The sequence below is a fragment of the Xyrauchen texanus genome, chromosome 36 (genome assembly GCF_025860055.1).
Source record: "Xyrauchen texanus isolate HMW12.3.18 chromosome 36, RBS_HiC_50CHRs, whole genome shotgun sequence".
In the NCBI taxonomy this organism is placed as follows: domain Eukaryota; kingdom Metazoa; phylum Chordata; class Actinopteri; order Cypriniformes; family Catostomidae; genus Xyrauchen; species Xyrauchen texanus.
The window spans coordinates 15,001,932-15,026,737 of NC_068311.1; the positions used below are offsets into that span (position 1 = coordinate 15,001,932).

The 24,806-nt window shown below is 39.0% G+C and overlaps 1 protein-coding gene across 1 annotated transcript in view; it reads left to right on the forward strand.

Annotated features, from left to right (window-relative positions):
- LOC127630073 (membrane-associated phosphatidylinositol transfer protein 3-like) overlaps positions 1 to 24,806 on the forward strand; it is a 223,637-nt gene that overhangs the window by 125,832 nt on the left and 72,999 nt on the right. Inside the window, 3 exon segments of the mRNA XM_052107484.1 lie at positions 715 to 785; positions 1,776 to 1,996; positions 22,975 to 23,164. Of these exon segments, the coding sequence (XP_051963444.1) occupies positions 715 to 785; positions 1,776 to 1,996; positions 22,975 to 23,164 (482 nt within the window).

The following is a 24,806-nucleotide window of genomic DNA, read 5'->3' on the forward strand; positions in this document are numbered from 1 at the left end:
GTAGGCAAGTTCACAGTAGTTTAATTCGCTTCTTATTAAAATTGTGGTAAAATGGTCCTCCGGTGCCATTCTCAATGCATATTATAAGTGAACCTAACTATTGAGCATCTACATCTGGGATGTTGTTAGTGAGTAGTGCTCAAATATTGCACATGAGTGAAGGCTAAAATAGCTGCGAGTGCTAGCGGTTTGCATGCTTGTGTGTGAGTCAACAGAGTAGCGCCATTCACTAATGTGCAGGTGCTGCACGTGCATACTATATATTTACTTATTAAACACAGCCTTTTGTGATTCACAGAGCTATCACACGTCATCAAGTGGCTTTGAATAAAATGCAAATGAGTCATATGAACTATGTTAATGCTGTTTTTATGGTTCTTTTATGTCATTTTTGGAGATTGACAGTAACTAACATGACTAACACACAGTATCGGATTTGGTTCGGGCTTGTCGGACCGATACTCGATCCGTCTAAAACGTCAGTGATCGGAGTCATTTTCCATGTCGTCTTATGAGGAGAGTTAATGGAAGCTAAAATCATTAATGATAGGGGGATGAGCATGCTTCGTAGGATCAATAATCATTTGTGGTTCATTTTGCTGTGCAAAGTAGCTATAATCTCTCTTTTTTTCGCTCTCTCTTTCTCTGTCTCTCTCTCTCTCTGTACATATCCTACTCTCTATCTTTCTCATGCTCTTATATGAATGGGGTCAGAGAGCCTGTACCATGTAAGGAGGCCAAAATGTGTCACCCAGACCAGCATTGATGGTCTAGAGGAAGCTGAGGTAAGATAATCTTTTTGTATATTCAGTATAATGCATAATTCGTATTGAATGCAGGTGTGACATGTCCGGGTCAGTCTCAAGGAAAACGAGGATGCATAAACCAGCTCGCACTCTTTAGCGTCATTTAGTATAGGTCGCTTTCCAGCACACACACCAACACAAAAACTCTCTGTCGCTCAATAATAAACACAAAAGTAATTCTCCTGGTGCAAAAGTAAAAACTGGTGCTTGACCACGCCCCACCACCACAACAGGGTTTTTCCTGCATTGAAAATTATTCTGCAGAAATGTAATTTAATTAATTGTGTATTCAGTGCTTTATACAGTACATGCTAAATATGCTTCAGCACTGCTCATATTACATACAGCTGAATCACAGCCATTGATTTTGAGTTGCTTCTATACAACAGTTCTATAAACAGGAAGTAAAAATCTAATAATGTACATTTTTGTTACAATATGGCTAGTTATTTTATCTATTTTTGCTCAAATTCAAACAAAGCCACAGCAAAATCAGCAGTTGTGTGTCGCCGAGCAAAGCACAGAATGACAGCCTTTCTGGAATGTCATTATTACAGACAAGTGGAAAGATACAAACAGTGAATAATAATTTTAAGGCATGACCTTCTAGGACTTTTTTCAATGAAACTGCTCTAGGAGGACTTAAAGATATTTAAGACATTAGACATTATACCGTAATTTTCTGTAAAGTTAATTTGAAATGATGTGCTTTGTGAAAAGTGCTTATATATATAAAAATGGCTTGACTTGTGTGTGAAGCCTTGTTATACAAAATATCAGAACTCTTAAAAGCTCTGCTTGGTTAATCAAATTAGTGGACTGGAACTAATTGTTGCATAAAATAGACTATAACTCAAGAGTTTCATCACTCTGAAATTGTCTTTCTGTTTCTAAATAACAATCCTGTGCATTCCTGTTCTTTCTTTGTATAATATTGTGCTATGACCTTTTTGTGTCCCTGTCCTCCAGAATAAATGTCAACACCATGTGCTCGTGTTAGTGGTGCATGGGGGGAACATACTGGATCCGGCGGGCGGCGAGCCAGGCGCGAAGGCTGCAGATGTGAACACCCTGTCCTCAGTGCTGGAGAAAGTGTCCCAAGCACACTTTCAAGCTGCAGCCCAGCATGTGGTCATTAAGTTGGTGCCGTGCCCGGCTGTATGTGCAGAGGCCTTCTCCCTAGTGTCCACGTGAGTCACTAATACTTTAAGGGACATTTAAATGTTTTTTAGCCTTCATTTATTACCATTAAATTAACGTGTTATTTGGACATGTGCCATGGTACTGTTTGAACTACCTTGAAGTACAGTACCATGTAAATATCATAGTGTGTGAATATGATAATTATTCAGTAGTATTGAAGTACCATGGTATTATCATCGTTTACCATCATTATTGCACTGACACAGTATTTATGTAAGGGTTGGAATGGCTGAGTTTCCTGTCCCAGAATGTTTTGTTCCATGTTGTGTATACACTATGAAAAATGCCACATAATTAGATATTTTTTTTTAGGTCACCCTCGGGGGAAGGTGCCTGAATAATGTATGAAACCCATTATATGAGAAAATGCTGACAGGTTTACAGTTTCAGTTGTTCTTGGGAGTTGATTATTTAATGTAGATGAGGAAATTTTATTTGGAAAAGTTTACAGATGCACAAAACATACTGAATCAAAATTTGGTTGAATCTCAACATCAAGTCATTCTGGGATTACATGAAGAGACAGAAGCAATTGTGACAACCTAAATTGATTGAAATGTGGCAAGTTCTTCAACATGTTTGGAACAATATACAGTATCTGCCAACAACCTTGAAAAACTGTGCGCAAGTGTACCTAGGAGAATTGGTGTTGTTTTAAAGGCATAGGGTGTTTTTTATGTACTAATACTGTATATAATGATATTTAACATTCCACATGCAATACACAATGACGGTGACATTCAAAATCACATCATTACAGAGAGAGATGCCCTCTTAAGTATCACTAAATTCAAAGCACACAATATCCGCAGTATCTGACTGCTAAGCTCTAATTGTAACTGGAGTAGCACAGATGTTAGAGCAGAAGAAAGACACAGAAGAAAGAGACAGATTTATATATATATATATATATATATATATATATATATATATATATATATATATATATATATATATATATATATCATGGAGGTAGAACAGGAGAGACAGAGCAGAAAAGACTGGAAGCTTAGGCTTAGTGTGATTTATTTTCTTAACGAGACTTAATGAGTTTTGTCTGCTCTTTCTGCTGTTGTTCGTTTATGAGGGATACAAATAAGAAGGCAAGAAGCCGGTGCCAGACTAGCAGACTTGGAATAACTAGATTTGGTTGGGGGGTGTCACACTTAGCAACTATTCTTGCTGATCTTGCCCTCCTCAGTTGGTGAGCCTTTCACACTCACCGATTAAGAATGGAGGATAGGTGTCATACTAAACGACTGCCTTAGGCTGCATTTACAGTTCACTGCAGGGCTTAATGCACAGATCTGACATTTTGACCATATATATATATTTTATTGTTTGTCCTGCCTGTTTACATTCGCTTACAAGTCATAACCGACTTTGTGTTTACATTAATTACCTGCCAATTCGCATTAGGCTGTTAGTCATCACTTGGTATCTAGCGTTGTTAGAACTATGAATGACAACAAACATGTCATTATTTTACTTGCAATTTTTCTTAGAATTATTGGTCAACATTAAAAAAACTTTTTTTTTGCAAAAAAAAATTTTTTTAAACACAACTCCCTCCATGATGCACTCGTAAGAATTCTCATTCATGCATTTATTAAAAAAGAGTGATTTCATGCAGAGCCCGTCTGTCACATAACATTGACCACATTTACTGTGAATGCACAGATTATGCACAGTTTTTTTTTACTAAATGAAGATTAAATGATTAAGGTAATTATTCGGGTTAAGACGTTATTACCAAATGAAGTTAAAATGTTCCATACAGTGCACATCAGAATATTCAGAATATTCCTGTACATGTCGGATCGCTGGATCTTTTACCACTATTCCCATTTGGACATTTTGGAAAGGCTCGCTCTTGGCTCTTATTACATGGCATTTCACTAAATCTCCACATGCAATTCAATCAAATAATTATCATTGATGTCCCCTACATTAATACATGTTTAAATGTGTACGCAAAAAAATCAGCTTTCTGAAAAACTAACGGGGTTCTCACCTGTTAATATATTGAATCTTGCTAATTTTTAAATGTCTGTAGCCTAATGGTGGCTCCTCATTTTAAAATGAGTAATATTGATTACAAATAAACAATCGTATACAAAATATTTGACTATAGAATCCCTCGATTGACAAATCAATATCAGTTATTATTTTTGAGTACATAATAAGTACAATAATAAAGTATAAGTACAGTCTCATGAATGCTATATTTATAATATAAATTATAATAAAATTATATATGAATTAAATATATCCCAAGAGCAATGAGCCTCTCCTCCATATGCACCATCCACACACACTGGACTCCATTCTTTTTCTGCAGAAAAATATTTAGCTTCCTTCCACTAAAAACTTCCGGAAAACACACTTTTAGTAATTTTTTTTCTACAGTATGAACTAGACTTCAGACTGAAGCTCATTGGTCACTGCCTTGGTCACGTTTACCCACCCACCAACTGCCAGTGATAATTTTAAACAAGCTGGATGTTGTTTAGGTCATTGTGAAGTGATTTTTTGTCAATTAAGGGGGACATCTTAATTTAACCGGCAATGTATCTCATCTGTGATCAGATTTTCAAAAGTATGGCCAGTTGTGCTGCTGACCAATAACATTAGAGCGACAGCAGTAAGAACGCCACAGAGTCCAGAGACTAGCGACATCCAGTGACAAAGTTTGGTTAAGCCGTGAAAGCAGATTTATCGCTTCAAGAGCTTAAGGGCTCTGGGGCATTTACTGGATTTCTTCTATAGCTTTAGGCTTTTTGTGTATTTTTTCCTCCTTTTTCATCAGCTCCATGAAGCAATGAAAATGATGGAGCGTCAAAGTGTCAGAGAGCTGAGCAGAACAAACATAAAGAGTGGAAGAGCTTCTTTGCTCACATGATCACAATCTCTGCCTTCTCCCATGACACACAGGGTCTAATAAAAAATGTCAATCACTCGGTTACCACGGATTTCAATGTGATAAACCCTTTTCATGAGTGACATACAAACGGCATTTCTTTTTTGCAGTGTGTTTTATGGTTTAGTGCTCAGACTGGCTGTAGCAGCAATGATTATTAACTATCTAGAGCAAAGGACAAAGGAAAAGATAGAAAAAGGCAGAAACTATGGCCAGTTTTATGTCTGTCTGTCTGCATTTGTCCTATTCTGAGAAGGGAGATATAATAAAAGTGATATAATAAAGAACATCAGCCTGCAGGAAAAGACACAGATACAGTACATTCACAAATATATGAATCTTGCAAAACTTGTCAAACCAGTGAACCAGTCCTTTTTTCTTCTTTACTGTATAACATAAATTAAAATCTATTAATTATTTATTAGTGGTGAAAAGTGATCTGGATATGTTTTGTGAGATTCACCTGTAAACATCCTGACATTCACACAGCTGCCCACCTTCAAAATCACACAGTGTTGTTTTCCATTCATCCATTGCTTTCCTTCTTTAATGATGACATAGATGGTCAGATTACTTAAATACTTAGATCAGCATCAGCCAAAAAAAAAAAAAAAACATCAGGAGGAAGAAGGCTGTGATGCACCAGGAAGAGAGCAGTGTGCTCTATGGCTGATCTAATCTCCTGCTGGGTTCAGTCAGCCTGTTGGACATGAGCAACGAGGGCTAAATAGTCAGAGCCCATTGCAGACAGCCCTCAATGTGTGAGCCTCTGGAAAACATGTCCACGTCACATTTAACCCCAAAATAAATAAAAAAATGCATCAAGAAAATTAAACAAATTTTAGGACAATTATTATTCATGATATTATTATGATGACAATTAAGTACTTTTGACCCCCAAATTCTAATGTAACTGTACATTTTACTTTTGACTGTTTTGTAATTCTGTAAGTCTAAATATGGATTCTTATAAGATTCTTGGTTCTGTAATACAAGGATTATTTATTTGTATTTAAATCAGAATAAATTAAAGGCAGTACAGTAAATACTACAAACATCAATAAACACTTTACAGTTTTACTTATATGTAATTATTTATTTATTATGATTATTTGCATTACAGTAATGAGAATGATTTTGGGATGACATATGATCAGGATATGTTTTTCATAGGTTTTTTCACATTCATCCAAACTGGTCTGCGCTGTTTTGCTTTGCTGTGATGCATATTAATGTTTATTCTATGTTTGTGCCATGACCACAGGGTTTTTATTATGCTGTTTCTAGTTAAAAGATGGAACACAATTTGATTATTTGACCAATATCTACACAACGCAAAGTCAAAACGTTACAAAACACATTGGCAACAGGATGCACTCAGATTTTTGTACAATTTTACCCATAGGTGGCTCTTCAATAGTCTATTCTATTTGTTGCACTGTGTCTAGATGTTTTTATGAAATTATGCATTCAGTGTGAACAATCCTTATAGTTTACATATTTTTTGCCAGTACAGCTGCCATGCATGTACATTGCTGTTGAAAAGTATTTGTCCTATCCTGATTTCTTCTGTTTTGTGTATATCTCATACTAAATTGTTAAAAAATTCAAACATAAATCAAAGGCAATCTGAGTAAAATAAAAATACAGTTTTTAAATGATAATGTGCTCATGGAAAAAGTTATCCATTACCAACTGGGCCTGTGTTAAAAAGTATTTGCCCCCATTAGTTACTAAATCCCCAAATCTATGAAACTGCATTCGTAATGGGGTTCAGCTGGACTAGACACACCCATGCCTGATTATAGCAACCCTGTTCAATTAAATTAACATCTAAATATAACTTTTTCATTAGCATGAAGTTGGTGACGGTCTCACCCGGTAGCACACTATGCCAAGGTTGAAATAAATTCCAGAAATGATGAGGAAAAAGGTGATTGAAATACAACAGTCTTAACAGGGTTACACAGCTATTTTAAAGGCTCTAGGACTCAAACGAACCAGAGTAAGAGCCACTATCTCAAAATGGAGAAAACTTGGCATAGTAGTGAACCTTCCCAGAAGTGGCTGACCTTCCAAAAGCACAGCGATGACTCATCCAGGAAGTCACAAAAAAGCGAAGGACAACATCCAAGTAACTGCGGGCCTCTCTCGCATCAATAAAGTTCACTGTTCATGACTCCACTATCAGAAAGTCACTTGGCAAAAATGCTGTACATTGAAGAGTGGCGAGGCAAAAGCCACTGCTAACCTAGAAGAACATTAAGGCCAATGCCAAAACATACCTTGATTATCCTCAAACCTTTTGGGAGAATGTTCTGTGGACTGGTGAGTCAATAGTGGAACTGTTTGGAAGACAGGGTTCCCGTTAGATCTGGGGTTAATCAAATATAGAATTAAACAAAAAGAACATCATACCTACGGTCAAGCATGGTGGTGGTAGTGTGAGTGTGTAGATGCTTTGCTGCTTCAGGGCCAGGACTATTTGCAATAATTGAGGAAAGCATGAATTCTACTCTCTACCTGAAAATCCTAAAGGAGAACGTCCGGTCATCAGTCTGTGAGTTGAAGCTCTAGCGCAAAAGGATTATGCAGCAAGACAGTGATCGAAAGCATAAGAGTACTTCCACCTCTGAATGCCTCAAAACTTTTGGAGTGGCCTAGTCAAAGTCCTGACTTGAACCCAATTGAGATGTTGTGGCAGAACCTTAAACAGGCAGTTCATGTTCGAAAACCCTCCAATGTGACTGAATTAAAGCAGTTCTGGAAAGAAGCGTTGTGAAAGACCGATCTCCAGTTATCTGAAACGTTTGGTTGCAGTTGTTGCTGCTAAAGGTGACACGACCAACTATTAAGGTGATATGGGTGTTGGATAACTTTTTTGCTTAAATTAAAAATATATTTATTTGAAAATTGTATTTTGTGTTTACTCAGGTTGCCTTTGTTTTATGTTATATATCGTTTGAATATCTAAAACAATTTAGTATGAAAACTACACAAAAACAGAAGAAATCAGGATGGGGCAAATACTTTTCTACGGCACTGTATTTTTTCATTTCCTCTGTTTAAGAGCGTTGGGATTTGCCTTTGAAACCTGTGGCCATCCTGCCAAGCTTTCACGGCCGATAATGAGTTTCCTTTCCTAATGAGGTGTGCCTGCAGAAGTGCCTTTATGGTTTGTGTATGTGTTTGTGTATAATTGTGGTCTTCACCAAAAGCTCACACACAAACACTCACACTTACACATGCATTAGTGTTTACGGATAGAAAGCACACAAAAGCAAAGGTGGAGAGGAATGTTATTGGCCTTTGTTTGCCACCTCCACACAGCATTTCCAGTTAGCAACTTTGAAAAAAACACTTCCACATTGATTTTCTCTCACCGAAGTACGGTGTGCAAGTCAATTCAGTACGTGACTCCTGGAGTAAAACAATTTGGGGCTCTGTCTCACCTCTTGATAAGGAGGAGGTGTACTCTGATTTGTCTCTTGACGACAGTGCCACCTGTGAGCATCTGTGGTCCAAGTCTGCTCAGTATTCCTCCTCTGATTGGGGACCAGACAACCTGTAGGTCATCGTTAGTCTTCACACAGGCTAAAGTTCGATATAATTTTGTGTGAAAAACATCCTTGTTATGTGGCAAGCCATTGCAGTCAACATGAAATCAAAATTGACCCCATTTACTTTAAAGTCATTTTATTATCTTCCCCAAAGTACACTGATAATGTTATCAGTGTCACAATTTAGTAACATATGATCATTTGTTCCACCCTGTTTTTGGCCCTCTTTCTGAAATGCTCTGTTTTGGCCTAAGTACCTCCTTAAAACTTAATTGTAAACGCCCACTGTTATGATTGTCTAACATCAAGCAGCCCCTTAAATTCAGCGAACTCAATCAGAAGAATATTATATAACAAAATTGCAGGGTTTACACACATTTTGGCTGTTCACAAGCAATCCATGCTGACATGAGCCGAATCAGTGTTCTTAATAAGCCCACTATGGTTTTAAAAATGTAAATGCTTCACATTTTACTAAATAAACACCTCAATATTTATTATTTTTTTGTAGACTTAGACCTCAAACATCATAACCATTAAAATAAATCTTTAGACAGTCCTTATAATTTTTTCAATAATTTTTCTCTCTGCAATGAAAACAGATTCAGTATATAGCTTTGACAAGGAGTTCAGTTTAATATTAGTTTCAATGGGTTATTTGCTCAGTGGGCTTATTAGGAACAATAGAGGTCAGTGGAAAATAAACCTAGAGTAAGTAGAGTCAAGGTAAACACATAATTTTTTTCATGAATAAAAAACACTATATTTTCCAACATAGAGCATGTTTGTTTTTGTTTAAGCAGATAAAATAATTATTCTACTTTTAAGCTTTGAGCAAACAGGCTTTTCAAAGGCACTGTTCATTATAAGCCCACATGAAAACAAAGTTATATTTCTGGATTATAATTACAGACAAAGCACTGAATCATGTTTGAGCTCAAGAAGCTTCTTAAATATTTTCATTTAATGTAATTATCAGCAGTTCCCCTTCAGTCACTTACTCGATGTTGTGTCGAATGAAGTGACACAAGGGGTCTTCCTTGGGAGCCTTGCATACCTCTGAACTTGAGAAAAGGCCAATTAGAAATTGGCAGACAGAATTTGCATGTACCGCCCCCGGACCTACAGGTATAAAGGGAAGCAGGCATGTGTCTGTCAGTCAGATTTTTTTCTTTGGAGCCGAGCGGTTGTGGATCAGCAAGCTGAGTCTCACTACTGGTCCACTCACCTCTGTGGCAGAGCACTGCTGTTGGATCTACGGCGCATTTCCATTTTCTCTCTCTGCACGCTGTGCAGTCCACACTCCAGGGCACTTCGACAGCGCATCTGTCTAAAAGAGTGTTCTTTCACCTAAAAGAGTTTATTTTCACTCACAAAAGAGCAATACACAACATGCGTTGAACGTCCTTTTCAGGACACATCTTTTTAAAGATGTCTTTCCGCCTCTGTGTAGTTCCTGGATGTGTTCAATTTCTCTCCACTTCTGACAGTCATAAGAGCTGCCTCGCGATAACACGCAGGCAGCGTTTTATGAATGGTTTATGTTCTCAGTGCGAGAACATAGCCATGGCAAAGTTGCGGTCATGGCTTTCTTTCCTCACGAGAGAAAGCCACTTTAGCTGCCCCCCACGTCGATACTTCTTCCCACAGGATTGAGGATGACCCGCTTCCGACATCATCAGCCACAGTCGCGCTGCTCGGGTTGGTGCATATGAGACCGCTTCAGCACTGGCTTCAGACACGAGTCCCGAGATGGGCATGGCGTGGCACATACGTGTGGTAATCACCCCCTCCTGTCTTCAGACTTTCAACCCTTGGAGAGACCTCTGTTTTCTGTGGACCGGAGTCCCCCTACAGCCACAGATGCCTCTCAACAGGGTTGGGATGCCGTGTGCAATGGGCACGCTACCACTGGCTCTTGGACAGGGCATGGCTGCGTTGGCACATCTACTGCCTAGAGTTGCTGGCTGTATTCCTTGCCCTGCGGAGGTTTCTCCCACTGATTCGGGGCAAGCACGTCTTGATCCATTCAGACAGCACCGTGACGGTAGCGTATATAAATCGCCAAGGTGAATCGCTCTCGTCATATGTCACAACTCGCCCGCCATCTCCTCCTATGGAGTCAGCAGCGAATCAGGTCGCTGCCCGCCACTCATATCCCTGACAAACCGCATCATGACGACAGACACGCTGTTGTGACAGGCTTTGCCCAGCGGAGAGTGGAGGCTCCACCCCCAGGTGGTCCAGCTGATTTGGTTTTTTTTTTAGGTCTTCAAAAACAGTGAAGTTTTGGAGCAACTTTCAAAATGGCTGCCGAACAGTGGTAGCACATGTTCCCAAATAACTCAAGAATTTGATTTACTCCAAATAAAAAGTGAAATGATACCAACAAATGTGCATTTGCTCTGCAGCAGTTTTTTTTCTCTTGCTGTCTGTACTATGTTTTTTATAGTACAGTTACCTCTTATATGTCTAAATATATGTTTTACCTTTAAACATGTTCCTGGTCTCATTGTACTCATATATCTCTGCTTTTTTCAGTGCAATAAAGTCATATTTCTATTTCAATGTTGGCGTAGTTACTGCATTTTGACTTTGTGGGGCAGTATATTTTTCTGTGCATTAAATTGGAATAGAGCTCTTATATTTGGAAATTGATTAGCTTGTTTGTGCCTAATGCTTCTCGTTAATCCCCTTACATCATAGGAAGGAAGGGGAAATATATACCATTTCCAAGGTTATCTTGTTGATTTGATTTAGTAATTGAAAGACAATAGCTTACAGAGGCTTTTCAGATTAATATTTTTTTTTTTAATCCAAGTCCTATTGGTCCTAATGGTCGGAAGACATAATGATAATGACAGCTAATCTTTATAAACATTAATACGATTTATAATACGCTTCCCCCACAAATTAGATCTTCTGAAAGATTGCTTGCCTACACACAGCAGTGTTTGTGAATGATTGGTTAGATTTCAGCTCCTGCTTTTGTTTGTTCAAGAGCTTTTTGGCAGTCTAAAGGTGCGTTATTTATCAAAAATCATTCCTCTCACACTCCTCAGCTGGAGCTGGATTATTTTCCTGACCTCACAGCCATCACCCATGGAGAAGGCTAGAAGGAAGTGCATGGTTCTCCATTTGTGCTGACAGAGAGCTTGGAAGGTTTTGTCTTTAAAAGAACTGGGGTCATATCATCTGGTTGGTTCTAGCATGCAGCAGCCTGCTTGCACCTGTGTCAGCAGTCCACATAACACTGTCTAGTGCATGGCGCTTTGAAATGGGACCCCTTGTGTCACTACATTCGACACAACGGGAACGAAGGGAACGAGACGTTGTGTCCCCTCTGCTAATGAGGTTGTGAGGATTATTATGACTTTAGGGGATGTGTATGTATTGTGTGTGTTAGTGGGTTACTCATTTAACCTTGATGATTGTAAAATAGAACTGGTTACTTCCCAAGATTACACATACATTTTGATTTTTAGGCTTGAGATCAATGCCTTTTATTCACGCATAATCGATAATCGGAAGATTTTCCTGATGATTATCGTTATAACTGGATTTTTTCAGATATAAATTGGGCTAACCATTGCACAGTAGTCTTTGCGTTTTCAAACATATTTCTCAACACAGCTTTGGTAAAGTGTGAGTGGCAGGTTAAATTAAAGGGGCTTTCACACATTCTTGCATATTAACATTAGAAATAATTATTTTCTATGAAGGTACACACAATGTGTGTGCTTGGCAGTTCTCGAGGCTGTTCAAAAATCTGAAGTGCCACGGAATGTAACTCCCAAAGTTTTCCATTAAATTCGACCCAAATCATTATCAAAGGACAAAGATTATTTGCTCTAGCCTTCATTGGATGATTGTAACGGGGTACATTAGTAGAGACAAGGAGGAAACGGGAAACACAAATTTGACTCAAACAGGTAATCTTTTATTTGTTTAACTCAAAACATTCATTTAAACGGAACACAGTCAGGTCATTTGTGTGCAAGTTCTCTCTCTCCCAGTCTTTGGCGTGGTTCCTCCTTATATCGCTCTCCCCATTGCTCACTGAAGTGAGAAACATGTGTTAGACGTATTGTGCTCAGGTGTGTGCACACTTATCTCTTTCTCTCTCTCCGAATATTCACTCCACCATGCCCCCACTTCCACAATTATATATTGTGTATATGCATCTTTCATATAACCTTCACAATGTATTTTCAGTTGCAAGTCATTTGTGGTTTGACAGCTTTAATGAAACCTCTTCAAAAATACAAACAGAGAAACTGCATAACAATTTCGAATCGTTCAGTTTGTGCAGTTAAACCAGTTTCATCCACTAACCTGCAAACGCATGTACGTCACTTTCTTTCTTGAACAAGTATAAAAACCTCTGTAACTTGTATGTGTAGGCGTCCTGTGCAAGGAGCTCTATAATACCCATCCTAAGTTTTTATACCTGTGCTTGCGACCTGCATTAGTAAAAGTTATTTAATCCTCTTGTGGTCTCTCAATGCTAATACACCAGACATTCAACAGAAGCCCAACTGAGTGAGTTGGAAAGCATGCAAATTAGACTTCTAATTTAAATGTCGGCTAAAGGTAAATATATCGATGCATCAAAAATATATATTGGTATTTTATGACATGTCTAGTGATTTTAGATTTTAGATTGGAAATATGGCATGGGTGAATGTGTTTAACTAAATTATAAAACGTACCATGGTGTAACAATGGTTTTGGTCATGGCAACATGATAATACCTTGATACCTTGGAGTAATCATTGAGTACTGTGGTATATACTATATATTAAAGTACCAGGTTAGTACCACCTGGTACCATCACTGTACCATGGGTTTTCCCTATTTTTGAAAGGGTTGTTACAACCTATGCTTCTTAAAATTCATGATTGTAAGCCCTAATGCCATTGCTTGAATAAAATTTGCCTGCTTTTTGCAGCTTAGTATTCACAGCTTTAGGAAGAAAAACAAGAAGAACATCAAAATCAATATTTTATGACAAACAGGAAAGTTCAGGGCTCGTTCTCTTTCTTGTTCACTTGAAACATATTTGTGACTACCTAGCTTGGCAGGCTCTTTTCTGGAGATAATCTTTTACTTCTCTGCAGTCATGGAAAGAGCGTAGGCAGTATAAAGATAAAGATATTTTTTGACAAAATACACAGTGCTCAAGATACTTTAGCTACTGTCAGGAAAATATTAGATTTTTTTTTACATTGCTGTTTCATCCTTTTAGTGTTCACATGTATTGAAGCCAAGAGAGAATAGTTATTCTAGTTGTTTGTTTATATATCTGAAATTTGCAGACAACGCCACGGTCATTGGCTTCATCCGTGAATCTGCATACAGTCTGGTGTGATCACAACAATCTTGAGCTGAACATGCTCAAAACATAGTGGACTAGATGATCCCTCCGGACCCCCCACTGTGCTAAGCAGCACTGTAGCAGCAGTGGAGTCATTCAGGTTACTGAGCTCTACCATCTCTCAGGATCTGAAGTGGGAGACCATTGTGTAGAAGGCTCAGCAGAGGTTGTACTTCCTTCGCCAGCTGAGTAAGTTCAACCTGCCACTGGAGCTGCTGACTCAGTTTTACTCAGCCGTCATTGAGAATGTCCTGTATACATCTATAACTGTCTGGTTTGGTTCAGCCACCAAGTCAGAGAGAAGGAAACTACAACGGACAGTCAAGACTGCTGAGAGGATTATTGGTGCCCCCCTGTCCACCCTCAAAGACACCCTACATCTCCAGAATAAGGAAATGTGCAGGTAGAATCACTCTGGACCCCACACACCCTGCCCACTCCCTTTTTGAACTGTTGCCCTATGGTTGGCTTCAGAGCACTCTACAAAACAGTTTTTACCCTCAGGCCATTTACCACATGAACAATTAAACTGCCTTCAGGACTCCCCATAGTTAAATAATGTAAATACAGAAAACCAGAAAACCAGAAAAATTCCTTGTGTACTTGAGCACACTTGGCAATAAAACTCATTCTGATTCTGATTCTTCTATTCAAGGCTACATGCAGAAAATATTGCATAAAAAACATTGCCATTCTGCAAACTCATCCATTACAAAAACCTACGTAACTTTGGATGGCCATCTGCTACGCTGCATCAGCTCATCCTCTGTGTGTGATACCTGTGCCTTTCCTAACCACGACCAGATTCAGTTAATATTTTATTGCCCTCTTGTGGTCTCCCAATGCTATTACGACAGACTGGTAAACAGAAGCCCAACTGAGTGAATTGGGAAGCACACAAATTAGGCTTCTTCTTTAAATGTCTGCTAATTTTAACGTATAGATGCCTCAAAAAAACATAAATAAAATAACGTGCCAATCAACAATCAATATATCGATATTTTATGACATCCCTAGTTAAGTGCCATCTGCTAGAAGATAGTCCTTTACATATAAACCTAATTAGTTCTAAGATTAAAGGGATAGTTCAGCAAAACATTTTAATTCTGTCATCATTTACTTATTCATGTCATAACTAGGGATGTGAGAACTACCAATTTTCATAATCGACTAGTCAGTGGGATGTCTGAATGACTTGTCTGTGTTAAGGAGCCCATACATTTATAATTAGGCTCCATTATGTTCACATGACCATGATCAGATGCATTTCAGAGGGATATGCAGACTCTAAGCGCAGAACTTTAACATTACTAAAGATATTCTACAAATAAATAGACTAAATAACTATAACAACTTTTTGCACATATCTCAAAGAAAAGTAAGAAGTAAGAAAGGCTCCAATACAGAGTGGCACGAAACCTCTTTTTTTTCCTGAATGCAGAATGACTCACTTCAAAGGTGATACTTGCCTTGAAATTCAACAGCTTTTTTTAATCTGCAATTATTTATTTAAGCAGTGTCAGACAGAATCAGAAAAATACTTTAGCTTATCCACAACACCTCACTGTGACGTGTAAGGATGGGCAAGGAGGAGGAGGGAACCGGCTGAGCAATCAACAAAATTTTCGTGATATAAATCATTTAAAACACAGCGGTCTCTCTCTCTCTCTCTCTCTCTCTCTCTCTCTCTCTCAAACTGGCTCCTCCAGCTCGTCTTTATCCCCCTCCTGGCTGATTAGAACAATTCAGGGACAGCTTGCATCCTCACGGCCTGGCCACACCCTCCTCCTCGTCACAGTCACAAATGCTGGAGCGTAACTCAAAGCAGACAGTGATCGTCTTGAAATGTATTGTTGATTCGCTGCTTTGACGGATGTAACAGCAGCAGTGCATAATACAACTAAACCTAATGCAACAAAACTTCTTGCAGATGGTTTTACCATGCTGCCTGTTATTCACTGTTAGGTACAACAAGCTATCATCATGCAAAAATGCTCTCCAGGAAGTTGTGTCTCTCAATTAATTTGAGAATCCCCTTAAAACCGCCTCCGCTAAAAAAATATTAATGTTAGTAGTTAATCCCACTAATCGACTAGTTTGTTGTTGAAAGACTAGTCGATTAGTGGACCATTCTGGCACATATATAGTCGTAAAAACCTGTATTACTTCTTTCTTACATGGAATACAAGAGGAGAAATTTAAAATAATGTTGACTCCCTCTCTTTTTCATGCAATGAAAGTGAATGGTGACTGAGGCTAAAATTCTCCCTAAAATCTCCTTCTTTATTCTATAGAACATTTTCATAGTTTTGGGACAACTGTCCCAAAGTTTTTACTTAATTTAGTTTGTTGTTGTTCAGATGTATTATCTCTTACTGTAGCCATTTGAATTTGCGAAGGACAACCTGCACATATGAAAAGGGGAATCATTAACACTAAAATATGACATTTAGTTTGATATTTTCAATTTGAAATGGAAATTTCAAATCTCCCAGCCAGACATATTAGTTCATCTTTTCTCGGGAGGTAAAACAGCTCCTCAGCGACAACACCAGCTGCTAGCATGGCCTAAAAATGAATTGCACTACTGGGTAAATAAATAATGAATCCAGGGTGGTGAGGTAAGGGGGCATACCTAGTAGTTTGGATGTGGTCTTTGAACCCTCTCCTGCTGTGGAGCATGTGTAATTGGGCTGGCCCCTGGTCTGCTTGGTTGTTGTTAATGTAATGCTTGTTAAAAAATGTCCTTCTCCAGCCGGTAGAGTTCATGTAAACACGACAGGATCGATAGTTCTCGCAGGGTCATAGCTCATTAGTCTTGACCTTGATGTCTTGACTGGTGCTTAAGACATTATTTGGATTTTTATACATTATTTTGTCATATAAATAGCACTTCTTGCCCAAAGCGTACAGAGGAATCAACGAACTGATGTCAGTAATGTAATAAGGCTGTGTTGCAAATGATGTATGTAGTAGGCTATGATTTCTGGTGAAGTTTTTGTAACATGTTTACTAATATTCATGACTTCTGAGTATGTTATAACAAGTTGCAGTTTCGAGATTCCCAAAGTGTGTGTGTGTGCCGCTGTTACGCTTGATTAACGAGGCAGACGAGGAGATGCGGATCCAAACGCAGTTGAACTTTATTTGAATAACTAAACAGGGCAAAACACAAAGTAACAACCCACGATGGGGAAAAGAAACATAAACTGGGTAAGCAGATCAAGGTAGACATGAACTGGGAACTCGAAAGGGAAAGACACACCAGGTTCAACATCAAACGACGATCGACAAAGACAGAACAAAGACACGGGGTATAAATACACAAACATGGGATAGGTGGCCAATGAAAGAACAGAACTCAAACAAGATAACAAGGTGATTAACAGAAACCAAAGGCAAATTAACAAGGGCAGGTGTAAACAATGAACAGTGAACACGAACGCTAACAAGGACTATGGAATTACATAAGGGACTAAAGTGAAAACTAAGAAGTGCAAAAGTGACAACAATGGTAAACAAGAGGGCAACAGTGAAACGAGACAGGGTGGACTATGGAGTTAAATAAGGGACTAAAGTGAAAACTAAGAAGTGTAAAAGTGACAAGATGGAAAACAAGAGGGCAACAGTGAGACAAGACAGGGTAATCGTTACAGCCGCTAATATATAGCCTTTAAAAGCCACTATAGGTACAAGGTTAATTCTCTATGAATGTATACTCATCTGAAGTTGTTTATAATGTGCCGATTTCATAGCACAGTATTTTACATATTAATTTATTTATTGAGTAACCATCACTCTGTTATTATTTATCCTCCAAAGAAATGATTAAATAAACAGTTTATAATTGTAATTGTTTTATTGCATATTTTTGCATATTATTTTCATGATTAATAAAGTATATTTCATCCCTATAATTACTGATTCATAATTTTGTGTTTTTTATATTACAATCTTATTGTTTGCAGTGCAACGACCTACTATTGTAGTATTATGGTTCACTTACATTGTCCACTTCGGCTGTAGATTTTAATATAAAAATAAGTGTCTCCAATTGACCTCATATCAGCCATATCACAAGTTTCTCTTCTTAAATTGTTATGTTTAGAACAATACAAACATTCCCTCCCTCCAGGATATATATACCAGGCGGTGTGTGAAAAAAGCTCGGAGGATCATCAGAGACTCCAGCCACCCAATTCATGGTCTGTTCTCACTGCTACCATCAGACAGGCGGTATCGCAGCATCAGGACCCGCACCAGCCGACTACATGACAGCTTCTTCCCCCAAGCAGTCAGACTGTTGAACACTTGATCTATCAGGATCAATAATTAGCACTGCACTTTATAATCTATAATCTCACACTAGACTGTCAAAATATTCTCCTCAATACAACTACTTTATATATATATTATATTATATTATTATTATATTTCATATACTCTTTACTTTATTGTATATTGTGTATTCTATATTGTGTGTATTGTTTACTGTACATTGTATATAATTATTGTGTTGTGTATGTATGTGTCCATTTGATATGTAAATTGTTGTTGTGTAAGTATGTTGTTTACTGTAATTGGCATATGTCTTGTCACTGTCACGACTGCTATGTTGCTCGGAACTGCACACAAGAATTTCACCTACTGTTGCACTTGTGTACATGGTAGTGTGACAATAAAGTGATTTGATTTTGATTTGATTTGATTAATCTGTAGTGTATAAAACAAATGAATAATCATATTAAAATGTGTAAATAAGAGTGTTGTTTGTCTCTCACAAAGCAAGTAATCTTGGTTAGATATATTTAAACAAAAAACATAACATGAAACATAACATCAACATGAAACTAGAAAAAGTTCGTCGAGACAAACTTTAAGTTGTCTTGTGAAAGTTTGGACCAGAAAGTTTGAAGAAGTTTAAAGTAGTTTGAAGTTTAAATTAGTTTAAAGTAGTTTAAAGTAGTTTATAGTTTAAAGTAGTTTGAAGTTTAAAGTAGTTTATAGTTAAAATGAGTTTAAAGTTTAAATTAGTTTGTAGTTTAAACTAGTTTAAAGTAGTTTGTAGTTTAAAGTAGTTTAAAGTTTAACTTAGTTGCTAGATAGATAGATAGATAGATATTTACCCTCAGATAGATAGATAGAGAGAGAGAGATATTTACCCTCAGATAGATAGATAGATAGATAGATAGATATTGACCCTCAAATAGATAGATAGATAGATATTTACCCTCAGATAGATAGATAGACAGACAGATAGATGCTAGCACGTTTTTAGCCTTTTTTAGCACTTCGCTAGGCGATGCTAGCATGTGTTAGCATTATGCTAGCACGTTTTTAGCATTTTTTAGCACTTTGCTAGGTGATGCTAGCATGTGTTAGCATGATGCTAGCACATTTTTAGCATTTTTTAGCACTTCGCTAGGCGATGCTAGCATGTGTTAGCATGATGCTAGCACGTTTTTAGCATGTTTTAACACTTCGCTAGGCGATGCTAGCATGTGTTAGCATGATTCTAGCACGTTTTTCGCATGTTTTAACACTTCGCTAGGCGATGTTAGCATGTGTTAGCATGATACTAGCACGTTTTTAGCATTTTTTTAGCACTTTGCTAGGCGATTCTAGCATGTGTTAGCATGATGTTAGCACGTTTTTAACATGTTTTAGCACTTCGCTAGGCGATGCTAGCATGTGTTAGCATGATGCTAGCACGTTTTTAGCATTTTTTAGCACTTCGCTAGGCGATGCTAGCATGTGTTAACATGATGCTAGCACGTTTTTAGCATTTTTTAGCACTTCGCTAGGTGATGTTAACACATTTTTAGCATTTTTTAACACTTTGCGAGGCGATGCTAGCATGTGTTAGCATGATGCTAGCACGGTTTTAGCACTTTTTAGCACTTCGCTAGGCGATGCTAGCATGTGTTAGCATGATGCTAGCACGTTTTTAGCATGTTTTAGCACTTCGCTAGGCGATGCTAGCATGTGTTAGCATGTGTTAGCATGATGCTAGCGCGTTTTTAGCATAATTTAGCACTTCGCTAGGCGATGCTAGCATGTGTTAGCATGATGCTAGCACATTTTTAGCATGTTTTAGCACTTCGCTAGGCAATGCTAGCATGTGTTAGCATGATGCTAGCACGTTTTAGTACTTCGCTAGGCGATGCTATCACGTTTTTAGCATGTTTTTGCACTTCGCTAGCTGATGCTAGCACGTTTTTAGCATATTTTTGCACTTCGCTAGGCGATGCTAGCTTGTGTTAGCATGATGCTAGCAGGTTTTTAGCATGTTTTTGCACTTTGCTAGGCGATGCTAACATGTGTTATCATGAAGCTAGCACGTTTATAGCATATTTTAGCGTGTGGCTATGAAGATTTTAGGTCATTACTTTTTGGCTGCTTGATAAAATAAATCCTCTGAGGGAGAGAGAGAGGGAGAGATGCAGGGCTGACAGGCCCTTTTTGTCTGTGTGTGTGAAAATGTCAGTTGAGATTTAAATTTCTGAACATTCCGCAATGTTAAGTCAATGGGATTTTTCCAGTTTTGATCATCCGCTGTGGGAAAACCGTAAGTCCGATCAGTTAGAAAAGATATAGCACACTATTCGGGATTAGTCTGAAGGTCTGTGCCGAGTTTGGTGCCTGTAGCTTAAAAGCTCTAGGAGGAGTTAGATACCGAAATTTTGACTGCAAGAAGAATAAGAAGAATCGGAATAATAATACGTTTAAGTAGGATTTCAGTAAGTTGGCTCTCACAAGCCAATTTAAATGTAATTATTATATTATGGATAATTTCGCAGCATAATTATTCTGCCTTCCTTTTGGAGCAGCCTTCACGTTGGGAGCACCTATGACGCATTACAAATGCTGCCTATGTAGGCTGCTCACTAGATTTTGGACAGAGCCAAAGTGAGAGAGATAGAGATAGAAGTAGCCTCCAGAACCATAGATGTAAACGGAACCTGCTCTTGTGTAGCAGAGGGTAATGTTACAGAAGTCTGATTAGCATGAGCATGGGTTGTCATTATAATCAGAGAAATGAGTCCTTGCACTATCCTCAGTGATTTTCTTCACAACCATCACAGAGCTACTTAGTTCCCCCAGACAACAGGCTGATAAAAGGAGCTTCACTGTGTGACGAGGATGGTGTGGGTGGGCCGTAAAGATGGACACCTGGCACTGAAATACCCCAATCAGCTGGGAGAGGGATAAAGAGGAGCCCGAGACACTAGTTAGGGGGAGATAGAGAGAGAAGCATGCAGCCGACAAACGTGTGTAACTGTTTCTAATTAAAGTCTCTGTGAGCAGTTCACCTGGCTCCTGCTTCCTCCTTCATAAGGAAGGCAGCGATCTCTCACACTGGTGCCCAAACCCCTGAGTTGGAGGAAGATATGTCATCAGAGAGCCTTCGCTGCTGTCAGAGGATTACGATACAGAGGGAGTGCATGATTCGGTGGCACTGGAACAGTGCGTCATTCGGCGGCTGAAAGGGACAGCTGAGGGTTCCAATGCCATAGCCCGGTGTCACTGAGGGCCACTGTGTAGTGTTTTTTCCCCCCTCTATTCTCTTTTTCTTCTCTCTCTCTCTCTCTCTCTCTCTCTCTCTCTCTCTCTCTCTCTCTCTCTCTCTCTCTCGCTCTCTCTCCCCATACCCTCCTCTTGCTCATGTTCCCAGGAGGCGGTGAAGACCATCCGGCAGCGCGATGCTGGAAGGGCAACATCTCCCCTCCAGAAATGGGGGTGGGGTGGGGGGTGGGCGGAGGTGGAGTAAGTCAGGCCAGATGGCTCCCGGAAGGATGGAAACCTGGCACTGAATTGCCCCAGTCAGCCGGGAGAGGGATAAAGATGAGCCTGAGACGGCAGTTAGGGGGAGAGAGAGAGATGTATGTAAAATGTAGCTGGTGAAGCTGGCCAACCACTGTGGTCTTCTTTATAAAGTTGTTTTGCCAAGAAAGTTTTTTCTTTTAAGAATCCTTATAGGGACACTAGCACACTAGCATCCTTTGTTGGGAACCAGCATTCAAAACACAACATATGCTGGTGAAAAGCACATGTTGGTGTTTTCAGCAGGGTGGGCTCTAAGGGGGATATACCCCCTCCATCTTCCTCACTTTTGCCCCGAGCTTCACTAACTCCCTGTCAGAGCCCTTGGGTAGCTAATCGCTATGTTTGATTGATGGTTCTGGGGTTAGCACAGCTGTTCCAGGAGGCACCGTATGGGCAAGGCAATCATTTTTGTGCTGTAGACACACATACTCCTACAGTGCAGTGTGATGAAGCACCTCAGTCTTCTCAGTGGTACTTGGCAAACTCCACAATTTCTCTTCTCGCCTTGCATCATCGCATTTTGCTGACCTTAGTTGCACTTTTAATCATAGCTGCCATTTACCTTAACAAGTCCCCACTCACACATATCCCCATCTCAAAAAGAGGGATTTATTACTTTGGCGTGAGTAAATGCCATCAGAAATTACATAAGTAAGTAGTGGAGCCTCTGCCAGTTTGCACCTTTTATCCTCTGGAAAGACAGCAGAAAAACTTGCAAAATAAGTGTTTTGTAAACTTGTGCTGCTAATAAAAGGATTTTTGTGTGTTTTCAGTCAAGCCTGGTTAATTATTACAAAGCCCCTTAGAGGACAGGGTGGGATTTATTATTATTTTTTTTTATTATTTCATGTCCTTGCAATAAGTTTTGCTTTCCCTTGCAGTAGTATGTGTTCCCTCGCAATAAGTTTTGCGTTTCCTCACAATAGTTTGAGTTCCCTCGCAATACGTTTTGCGTTTACATTGCACGTGTTTGTGGGGCACCCCCAGGGGCCCTAGGCGACCGCCTGCAGGACGGGCCGGCCCTAGCTAGGGCATGCAAGGTGCTCTGTACATTTTCATAAGGGATGGATTAAGCTGTTGTGAGAGAATCCAAAATAATTGCGAAGTATAGCCAGGGAATGCAAAAATATTTAAAATAATAATTTCCCTCCCAGTTCTCTAAGGGGCTGTGCCCAAATAAAACGTATCTGTCTTTGAGCAGTGTTTCCTAAGAAAATCTGTGATTGCTTTGTTGTGTGATTACCAGTATGGTTGCTAACATGGCTGTTGTCTCCTCCACAGTCTAAATCCTTACAGCTATGATGAAAGTTGCGTGTCCAGCAGCGTAGATCATCTGCCTCTGGCTGCCTTACCTTTGCTCGCTATTGCTGCTCCACACTACCAAGATGCTGTGGGAACCGTAATTGCCCGGGCCAACCAAGTGTACCACAGCTTTCTGCAGTCTCCAGATGGACAGGGTTTCAGTGGGCAAGTGAGTCAAGCAGAACCTCACTTTCCAACTTTGAGAAGTCAGTCAGTTTTATTGAGGTATTTAACAGCATTCAGGCCTTGAACAATTACTGGTAAAAATAAAACATAGTTTTAACCTAGTTTGTTGGTTTCCCAATCTGTTCAGGTTGGTCTGTTTTGATGGTTTTGGACACTTTAAGCTGGTCAAGCTGGGAGATCAACTGGCTGGTCCTAAACCAGCTGAGCACCAACTTTTCAAGGCTGGGAAGCCTGTTAGACCAGTTGAAGAGCAGCTTAGTCAGCAAACCATCTTAGGCTGGTTTAAGCTGTTTTTTATTTTTAACAAAAATTTGACCACACATGCAGATGAGGCTGGTCCCAGACCAGATCAGTATTTAAAAGGGGAACACTTTCCAGTGCAAGAGTAGGAATGGTATGTAGTTCTCTGGCTGGGCTAGTGACTCATCAGTGATGAGTCATCCTAAAAAGAGGAAAGAGGGGGGTGTCTCTCCACTCGTCTTACTCCATAATCTCTCGTGATTAATCCAATAACACACTCCTGTCAATTTAGAAGGCACAATTATTTCCTAATAGGTAGCTGCAGTTGAGCTGTGTGTTGACTCTCTATGGAGCCGAACCAATCAAATAGCATCTGAATAAATATTAGCCCACTGATTTTGGCAAACAATTGGGGCTCTGATTGACAAGGCATTGCTGTTAAGATTAATTTACATTTGGAAACACTCTTTTCCAGTTCAAATATCAAAACATCCTTAAAACAAGATACATTTACTTGAAAAGCAATACTGCATACAATATTAAGACTCAGAAAATATATCTTGTGTTGTTTAATATATCATGTTTAACCTCCTGAGACCCGAGCATGACTGCTGTGTGCATTTTCGATTTCCCTTTTTGAAGAAAAAAAAAAACATTCTAAAGCAAAGAGTTTTCCTAAAAATGTATGGCAACATATGTGGACAGTGGGACTAAAATGTGACATTTTAAATTTTAAAGGCTTTTAATGTCTTTAATGTCTCTCACTTCCTCCAACTTTCTGGGTTTCCAGTGTAAAAAAGTTCTTAGGATGGGGTGCAAGGAGGAAGTGGGAGACGTTGAGATTAAACTCAAACAGGTCATTTATTTTAACAAACATAAACTATTCGCTTTTCTGCGCAAACTCAGCACGCGCTCTTTCTGTGTGTGTCTGTGTGGGTATCTCTCTCTTCTCATTGGCATCCGGTTTGCTCTTAAAACCATCTCCACACTCACTGCAATGACAAACAGCTGTTAGTAACAATCATTGCCAGGTGATGATCCTTACCGTTCTTGTATCTCAATTTCGCTCTCCTTTCACAAGTCGGCGCTCCACCACGCCACCACAATCAGAATTTATCATAATTATTTCTGATTTAAAGTTATGGCCAGCATCATCCAATCATTGTCAACCATGTTAAAATAAAATGATACATTCTGAATCTATGTACTGATTACCATTGTCCCATGTCTGCCAAACATGTTGAGTGGTCCAAACATCATCTGCAGCCTGAAACTGAACTTTTGGTCAGTTTTTAGGAGCGAATGCACTTATTTGCATAGGAAAGCTATAGGATGACCCCTTACTCCCTATTAAGTAAATTACTTAACCTCCAATGTGCTGTCTG